The following is a 9666-nucleotide window of genomic DNA, read 5'->3' on the forward strand; positions in this document are numbered from 1 at the left end:
ACGTTTTGAGGTTCAACAATTAACTATGGCGGTGGTGTTTTAATGAAAATTGCATTCTGGGGTCGTGGAGTCAGGGGGGTGGAAGAAGCCAAGGCTCTGAACTGAGTCTAGTGCACAGATACAAAGCCACGAATTCGCGCCAGACAGCATGAGTCCCTGTGGCTCCGTGGCCTGGTGCAGCTCTCAGTGCTGCTGGAAGCAGGGCCACACACCAGGCTCCCCCCGAGTCCCTTGGGGATACTCGGTAGAAATGACACTTTTGAGTCCCAGCCTTAGACTTAACTGACTTGGGCTTGGAATCTAAGTTCATGAGAGCACAGAGTGACCCTTACTGTGCACTGCATAACGTGCTGCTGTGGATGAGAGGAACGAGCGGCGTAAAACCTTGAAGATGAGCACCCTGTGTAAACAGAGGAGAGAACTCAGTAGGCCCAGGTCACAAGAGGTCTAGGTTTGAGTCCCAGCCCCCCATCCTGAAAGCTGGGCTCAGGGATGTGTGCATAGGTCCCCATTACAACAAAATAAGACCTCGTGGGACCAGCAGTTAGCGTAATGGCTATGTTGCTAGACTCCCATGTAGTTGACCACGGTTCGCGTCCCAGACCCGGTGGCTTAAACTCACCCTGGGCGCGTGTGCGTACGTGCCCAAGATCCCGAGAGGAGAATGGAGGAGAAGGGATTGCGGCGTGGCCATCCCCCCTGGGGGGTGATTTCTCGCTTTCTGTCTCTCTGTCTCTGTCTGGCGAGCACCCTATAGCAAAAACCTCTCAAAAAATAAATAAAATAAGACCTTGTGTTCCCTCCTCCCCCTTTTTTTTTGGTCTAAGAAGCATGCATTCACCGAAGAGATGGACAGGGAAAGTGAGAAATGACCCTCCCTCTCAGCCAGGATAGACATGCTACAATCCTGTCTCTTCCATTCTCTCAGGATTCTGGGCATGCGTGCACATGGGCCCGGTGTGTTTTTCAAACTGCCAGGTCCAGGACTTTGGCGATACAGTCAACCATGTGGGATTCAGCACCTTAACTACCACTTCACAGGCTGGCCCCAAGACCCTATCTTTCAAAACAAAAAAATAAGGATTTTAACTCATGTGTGTAAGTGTTAGGAGAAATGAATTGTGAGCAGTCCTGTTAGCAGTGCCAGTGCATGATGGGAGAGAGACCAGAACCACAGGGGCTGTCTGAGGCCGTGCCATTGCTGCTGACTGCAGGAGTTAGAGCCGTTTGGGGCCACGTAGCTCCGTCAGGTGCCTTTGGTATTGGGTCCTGAAGTTTCCCAGGCAGATTTTTCCCCCTTCAGTACACCAAGTTTTTCTTTTCTTTTTTTTTAGAAGAGTTCTTTTATTTAACTTTATTTATTTATTTATTCATCCAACCAGAGAGGAAAAAAGGGAGAGAGGGCAGGGTGAGAAAGCAAGCTACCAGGTCCGAGACTCAAACCGTGGTCAGCCATGTGGAAGTCCATTTCCCTTAACCACCATGCCACACCATATTTTTCTTAATTTATAATAAAGGAGAAGTCAGTGTAATTTGAACCCTCCACTTTCTGTCCTTTGAGCAGAATCTCAGAGCATGCCATTTCCCTCATATGTGTATTTTTTCCTTCTTTTCCTCATTAGGAATGGAGGATGTTTGGTTCCATACCAATGCAGGCATGTCAGCAGAAGGATGTGTTTGCCAATTACCTGACTTCCAACTTCCAAGCGGTAAGTGGGTTTCAGAGTGTGGTCTGTAAAAATCCGTTGCGTGTGTCTGTGAGATTTTTGTAACTTACTAGCATCTTACCGTCTTCCCTTGCTTTGTGTATAAAGCACGCCATGTTATCTGACAAATCAAAAGGGAAATAGTGGTTAAATGCACATTACCCAGACTTAGCTCCATGTGGAGTTTCTCCGTCTTTCTTTCTCATACATACCATAGGGTATGTATGTTCACTGAAGAGATACAGAGACAGAGAGAGGGAGAGTGAGAAATGCTGCCCCAGGGGGATGGCCATGCCACAGTCCCTTCTCCATTATCCTCCCGGGATTTTGGTCACACACACACACACACACACACGTACCCGGCATGGTTTTCAAACTTCCAGGTCCAGGGCTCAAACCACGGTCAGCCCTGTAGGATCCAGTGCCTTAGCCACCAGTCCACCTGTTGACCCGTCTACGTCATATTTAAGGGAAGGGATGGCGTTTAATTCTCGGTCCGTTCGCTCTAACTTGTTTGGTGTGTTCCTCCTGCAGCCAGGTGTGAAGTCTGGCAGCAAGAGGGCTTCAGCTCAGTGCAGCCCTGAGGATCCAAAGAAGCAGCGGAAGGACAGCAGTGCGGCCGCCTCCCCTGCTGACATGGAGCTCGACTCGGGTAGGCTCACGCTCGGTCTGGTTGCCCTGAGCAAGGGGCACGGCTTGGTCTCTTCCCCAGTGCCCTGAGAAAGGGAGCTGCTTGAGGAGTGTGAGAGCAGGTTGAGTGTCCCTTATTTGAAAAGCTTGGGATCAGAGATGGCTCTGATTTTGGATTTTAGCATATGTGCATGTATGTAATGAGCGAGTTTTTAACTGCTTGATCTCAGCCACAGGAGTCTGGGTGCCCGGGCTTAGAGCACTTGCAGCCTTCCTTGGGCCTCCAGTCTCACTTTGTCATTGTCGCTGCGGTAGGGCAGGTGCAAGAGAGGATGAGGAGGAGAAGGGGGGCGGGTAGGTGAGGATAACCCCGGGCTGTCCCTCCCCCGTTCGCCCTCCCCATTCTCCTCGCGGGTCTCTGGGCATATGCAAGCACACATCCACACATCCAGTCTTTTAGACCACCAGGCCCAGGAGTTGGCCATGTGGGGTCCAGCCACCCCAACTACCATGCCACAGGCTGGCCCCAACCAATCTTTCTTTTTCTTTTTTAAAGAATTATTTTTTAAAAGAATTCTGTATTTAATTTTTTTTTTTAATTATTTTTTAATTTGCTAGAAGGCACGTGTGCTCACCAGAGGGAGAGAGAGACAGGGACTTAAGCTGCAGTCAGCCCTGTGGAGTCCAGTGCCTTAACCCCCGCACTGCGTGCTGGCCCCACCTTCTCGCTTTTAACGTGGCCAAAGCGTTCATGGAGAGCATGAGATGAGCATAGCTTTTGCCACAGACCCAGGAAATTTTGAAAACAAACAGTTCCCCAAAACCTTCAAGCAGTTGCCCCAGACAGAGTCCTTTCCCCGGAGGCCGGCCAGCGCACAATGCAGCCCATGAGGCTGGCTCTTGTGTGGTTCCACGTTGGAGTGTGGGTACACTGGGCACACTCGTGGCTGTGACCCGGGCTGCCTACCGCGGGGCTGGATCGCAGCATCAGCCCTGTTGATGTTCTGTCTGTGCATCTCTCTGGCTCCTACTCGCTCATGGAAGGGGATAATGAATAAATTTAAACAAAGAACAGGCAAGCTTCAGAGTTTCTGAGTAACGGCAGAAATCTCAGCTGCGTCTCTCCAAGTCGCTGTGGGCCCACCAGCTGCCTGTCTCACTGTCTGTGAACTTCGGTTGGATGAACTCTCCAAGGAGTGGGTTACTGCCTTAAGCACGTGGGGTACTGTGAGAAAGGCGCCTGTGTCTCGGCTGTCTCTCAGAGTCTGGGGTTCGTGGTGGCACCCCTGTCACCAGGTCCACATGCTTCTGCGTGGCATTCTCAGCCCTGGGCTGGGGCCTTCTGGAGGGCTTGTGTCTGTCTCTCTCACCATCCCGAGCTGTGGTGGTGGTGGAAGGTAGCGCTTCTGAGCCTGCCGCCAGAGCCCTGAGCTCCCAGCCTAGTGCTGCTGCACTCCTTGGCTTTCGGTCCAGATGGAATCTAGGGCAGTAGGTCTAGCGCTTGTTGAACTTGCCCTGATGTGGTTCGAGCCTTGTTGGTTCTCTGCACTGCAGACACAATCTTGGCAGAGCAAAGATTATTTTCCCCTCGGGGAAAAGGGCTGGAATGACTCATTCTCCTTGCCTCCTGAGGAATGCTGCCCCGCAGCCTGCGGCACCTCCCTGGGGCCTCACTTGAGCGCTGCCTGAGCTCTCAGGTCACCCTCATCCTGTGTCTGTGAGGGAGGCTTGCTTGCTCTGCTGGCATGTCAGGCCGCGCCTGCCTGCACACAAGAGGCCCTCCAGGCCCAGCCCTCGGGCAGAAGTGACTGGGTGTTTACAAGCCCTAGGCCTCTTTTTTATTTGGTTTATTTTGGGTTTTGCTGTGGGGCACGAGCTTGCCAGAGCTGGGGAGGGAAGAAAAGTGAGAAGTCACCCCCAGGAGGAATGGCCGCACCGCAGTCCCTGTTCTCCTCCAGCCTCCTCTCGGGGTCTTAGGGCATATGCACCCGGTGCATTTTTCTGGTTGCAGGGTCTGACTCACCGCACAGCCAGCCATGTGGATCCAGCTGCCTTAACCCCCGTGCCACCTGCCTGCCCAAGCCTTTGGCCTCTTTAGGAGCAGCCACGTGGGGCCAGCAGGTACCATGGTGGTTAAGGGCTCAGGACTCCCATATGGCCAACTGCAGTTCGAGTCCTGGACTTGGCGGCTTGCTTTCTCACTTTCTCTCTCTCTCTCTGTACCTCCCTTGTCAAATTTAAAAATAAATAAGGTTAAGTAAAATAATCCTTAAAATAAAAATGCTTAGAAATTTAAAAAGAAAAAAAGGACAAAGGACGGATGGCAAGATCTTCCTTGCCCAAACCAGGCATAAAAGATGGGTCCGTTTGTGCCTCTGCAAGGTGCCAGAATCAGAAAGCCTGGCTGTCCACTGAGGCCCAAGGCTCAAGCCCCTTCTCCTGACCCCGGCAACAGCCTCTCCAGGGCTGTCCGAGTCCGTCCTCCTGTTCTCAGTGCTCCCCACTGGTATGCTAAGTGCCAGGGTCTCAGGGTGGGTGAGGAAGCCCCCCTGGGTCTGCATCGCGGTGAGCACACGGTGAGTCACGGGTCACCTTATCAAGCCCAGAGTCCAGGCCTGCCTGTGAGAAGCCAGGTGGGCCTGCTAACCAAGCTGGGCTAGAGGGCTGATGCACTCGCTAGGGAGAGACAGAAAGGAGAAGGCACTTTCTCCTCAGGAATGGTCACATTGCAGTCCCTTCTCTCCCTCATTCCAGGATTCAGGTCACACGCACACATGCCCAGAGTTTTTACCGAGCCTCCAGGTTTGGGATTCAAACCACACAGTTGGCCATGTGGAACCTGCCTTAACCGTGAGGCCATTGGCTGGCCCACCAGTTGACCTTCTACCATGCTCTGCGGTGAAACCTCGTTTTCATGCACAGTGTAAATGTCTCCAGCCATTGCTCAGATGCTCCGTCTAAACCAACGTTCAGAGACCAGCAGGTGACATGGTGGTTGAGGTGCTGACACTCCTGTGTGGCTGACCATGGTTCGAGTCCCGGACCTGGCAGCTTGCTTTCTCACTTTCCTCTCTTCGTGTGTGTCTCTTTCTGTTCAAATTAAAATAAATAAATAAACCGACGTACACAGCGAGCAGCCATCTCCAGGGGTTTGCCGTTCCTGGCCAGGGGGCAGACGGCTCTCCCTGCAGTTGAGCTTTCCAGGTGGATTGAGGGCATTAGTTATTTTGGGCCACTGAATTTCTGGGTATTCCCAAGTTCAAATAACACATTTTAGCATTTGGGTAAACTAGGCCAGCAGGTGGCATGGCGTTGAAGGTACTGGACTCCAGCATGGCTGACTGTGGTTCGAGTCCCAGACCTGGCAGCTTGCTTTCTTACTTTCTCTGTCTCTGTTTCCCTCTGGTCCAATTTAAAATAATAATAGTCAGGTCCGGCACGTGGTGTGGTGGTTAAAGGTGCTGGATTCCCACGTGGCTGACTGTGGTTCGAGTCCCAGACCTGGTTGCTTGCTTTCTCGCTTCCCTTCTCTTTCTGTCTCTTTTTCTGTCTGGTCAGATTGAAAAATAATAATAACAAATGGAATTAAATAAGTACATAATAAATACATACATAAAATAACAATAGTAATAAATAAAAATAAAATTTTAGTAAAACTGGGGCTGGTAGGTGGCATGGTGGTTAAAGGTGCTGGACTCCTACATGGCCGATGACGGTTCAAGTCCTGGACCTGGTAGCTTGCTTTCTCACTTTCCCTCTCTTTCTGTCTATGATCAAACTGAAAAGTAATAATAAATAAATAAATTTTTAGTGGGACCAGCAGTTGGCGTAATGGCTATGTTGCTGGGCTCCCATGTAGTTGACTGCGGTTCTAGGCCTGGACTTAAACTTATGCCGGGCACTCGTGCGTGCGTGCCCAAGATCCCGAGAGGAGAATGGAGGAGAAGGGATTGCGGCGTGACCATCCCCCCTGGGGATGATTTCTTGCTTTCTATCTCTCTCTCTCTCTCTCTATTTCTGGCCAGCACATGCCCTATAGCAAAATCCTCTCCCAAAAAAGGAAGCTTTAGTAAAACTGTGACGATGTCTAAGGAACCTCTTCACTCTCTCCTTTCAGACGTGGAGGTACCCCATGGCTCTCAGAGCAGTGAAGCTTTTCGGTTCCAACCACCGTTACCTCCTGGGACTCCACCTCCCCTCCCTCGGGGGACGCCCCCACCTGTCTTCACGCCCCCACTCCCCAAGGGCACCCCGCCGCTGACTCCCAGTGACTCCCCACAGACCAGGACACCCTCTGCAGCCATGGATGAGGACTCGCTGACGCTGGAAGAGCTGGAAGAGCAGCAGAGGCGGATTTGGGCGGCCCTGGAGCAGGCGGAGAGTGCAAACAGCGACTCCGACATTCCCGCAGACACGCCTTTGACGGGGAACTCCGTCGCCGCCTCCCCGTGTCCACATGACCTAGACCTGCCTGTCCCCGAGAGTAAAGCACCTGAGAAGCAGGCGCTGGCCGAGCCTGTGGTACCGGACACCTGCACGGAGGAGCCCGGAGACGGGCGCTCCCCGAGTCCGGACGTGGAGGCCACACTGCCTTGTCAGACGGTCGGCGACGAGTCCCCTTGCGTAGACGCCCACAGCGCCCTCAACAACGGCAGTGCCGGGGCCGGGCCCGACTGCGACCCGAGGAATGGAAGCAGCCAGAAGCCCCTGCAGGCGGACACCGGCCCCTCAGCGGCCGCTAAAACTCACAGCCCCATCCCCGACATGAGCAAGTTCGCCACCGGGATAATGCCCTTCGAATTCGAGAACATGGCTGAGTCCACGGGGATGTACCTCAGGATCAGGAACTTGTTAAAGAATTCACCCCGAAACCAGCAGAAAAACAGAAAGACCTCCGAGTAGCTGCCCACGTGGCAGCAAGAGCCGTTCGGGTCGGGACCGTGTTCTGCTGGCTAGCCTGAGTGGGCACATAGCGCCGGCCTCCTGTCCGGCCCTCCCGTTGACAAATCTACCCAGGGTTTCGCTGCGTTCGAGACTCAGGCCCGTTTCAAAGAATCGAAGGACGGAGCTCACTACTTGGCTATTTTGTTCCCATTGACAAAGACGGGGGGGACGTGTTTGGTATGAGGTGGGCTCACGGGGGCTTGTTGAGGTTTATACTATTTTTGGATTGTGAGTATCTGTCGAGAGTGATGGTTTTTATCTGTCTTTTGTATATTGTTTTTCCCTTTCTACATTTTGCTAATTATCCTGTATATAAGTTTAATATATTGCTTTTTAAAAGAAAAAGTTCTAACCATTTTAAAGTCACATTGCAACTCTGACAACCAAATGAGAAAAATCAGGGATGAGCAGCTTTATCCCTTTTGGGGTATTTTTGTAAGTGATTTACAGGCTTCAATTTTAATAACACTTTGACTTTTTTGTAATTTCATTCTTCATGAAAGCTTGCTATACAGGTATGTCCATCTTTGTGTACAGAAGTTTAATAAATTAGTTTTCATATACATAATCTAAGCCTTTGAATACAAAACATGATTCACAGTTACATATATAACTGTACGTAACCTTTAAGTTTGGGAGTAAATTATGTGGTTGCATAAATTAGTGGTGGCGAAGGAAATGATCCAGAGGTTCCAGATTTGGGGGACCAGCAGATGGCGTGACGGTTACATCGCTGGACACCCACATAGTCCACCCGGCTCAGTACTGGACCTGGTGGCTTAAAACTCATGCCGGGCGTGTGTGCGTGCGTGCCCAAGATCCCAAGAGAAGAATGGAGGAGAAGGGATTGTGGTATGGCCATTCCCCCGGGGCGGGGGGGTGATTTCTCACTTTCTGTCTTTGTCTCTCTGGTGAGCACATGTGCCCTGTAGCAAAAATCTCTCTCTTTAAAAAAAGTTTACAAATTTTGGTCTTTCAGTGGAGTCAGCCTTAAATATAGAAAGAACAGTCTTAAAGTAATTGTTTTAAAAAAATGGAGGGCATCTAGTGTTTATATAAAAATAATTTTCTAGACTTGAACTCTAAGATAATTGATAATTAAAACTAAAAAAGTAGACATTGAAAAGCCGTTTTCAGTTGTCAGATATATAAGTTAGAGCCAAAACTGGCTTTTGTCTTTCTGTGGAATCCCTGGCATCTTTATACTTAACCAAGACCGTGAAAGTAAGCATTTAGATGGTCTCAAATGATCGGTCTCAGATAATGTTACCCTGCTCTCAAGCCAACAGATGTGCCAAGTAGAGCCATTCCAGATTGGATTTTCTGTTTTGAGAACTTGAGTAATCAGATTTACCATTCCATAGACAATAAAGAGAAGAACACATATGTGAAGGTACAGATTTATTATTTCTATTTTAGTTTATTTAGAAATTTTTTTAGAGTCAGGGTCTTTTATGTTACCTAGGCTGACCTCAAACCTTTTTTTCTTTCTTTTTCTTTTCTTTCTTTTTTTTTTTTTGCTATAGGGCACATGTGCTTGCCAGAAAAGGACAGAGGGAGGGAAAATGACAAATCACTCCCTTGGAGGGATGGCCACACCGCAGTCCCTTATCCACTCTCCCCTTGGGATATTGGGCATACATGTGTACACATAGTGGGATTTTCAAGCCACGGGTCTAGAACTCGAACCACGCAGTCGGCCATGTGGGATCCAGCTGCCTTAACCTCCATACCACCTGCTGGCCTAGTCCTCAAACTCTTGATCCTCCTGCCTCAACTTCCCAAGTAACTGGGACTACAGGCATGCTAGAGGGAGATTTATTTTTAAGGCCTTCGTAGAATGTGCTAGAAGTAGATTGAAAATGTTAAGCACTGGGGCCAGCTGGACTCCCACATGGCCAACCACATTCACGTCCCAGACCTGGCAGCTTGCTTTCTCACTTTCCCTCCCTCTCTGTCTTTCTCTCTCTGGCGAATACATATGCCCTATAGCAAATTAAATAGTAATAATAATAAATAAATAAAATTAAATAAATAATTATTTTTAAAATGGCAAACACTTTTGGCTTTTTGTCTCTTGAGTTTAAGTCTGTAATAATGGAGCCAGCCAGTAGCATGGTGCTTTAAGAAGCTGGATCCTGGAACCAGCAGATGGCGTAATGGTCACGTTGCTGGGCTCCCACGTAGTAGACCATGGTTTGAGTCCTGGACCCAGTGGCTTCAGATTTAGACTGGGTGCATGTGCATGCATGCCCAAAGTCCCAAGAGGAGAATGGAGGAGATGGGATCATGGTGTGGCCATTCCCCTCCCAGGGGGTGATTTCTCGCTTTCTGTCTGTCTCTCTGATGAGCGCACATGCCTATAAAAAAGTCTCTAAAAGAGGCA

The 9666-nt window shown here is 50.0% G+C and overlaps 1 protein-coding gene across 1 annotated transcript in view; it reads left to right on the forward strand.

Annotated features, from left to right (window-relative positions):
- ZCCHC8 (zinc finger CCHC-type containing 8) overlaps positions 1 to 7848 on the forward strand; it is a 27213-nt gene extending 19365 nt beyond the window's left edge. The window contains exons 11-13 of the mRNA XM_014588105.2: positions 1623 to 1709; positions 2241 to 2358; positions 6454 to 7848. Of these exons, the coding sequence (XP_014443591.1) occupies positions 1623 to 1709; positions 2241 to 2358; positions 6454 to 7238 (990 nt within the window). The 3' untranslated portion in view covers positions 7239 to 7848. The remainder of the gene's footprint in view (positions 1 to 1622; positions 1710 to 2240; positions 2359 to 6453) is intronic.
- Positions 7849 to 9666: the final 1818 nt, after the last annotated feature.

This window comes from Tupaia chinensis, unplaced genomic scaffold, assembly GCF_000334495.1.
Source record: "Tupaia chinensis unplaced genomic scaffold, TupChi_1.0 Scaffold000258_1, whole genome shotgun sequence".
Lineage (NCBI taxonomy): Eukaryota > Metazoa > Chordata > Mammalia > Scandentia > Tupaiidae > Tupaia > Tupaia belangeri.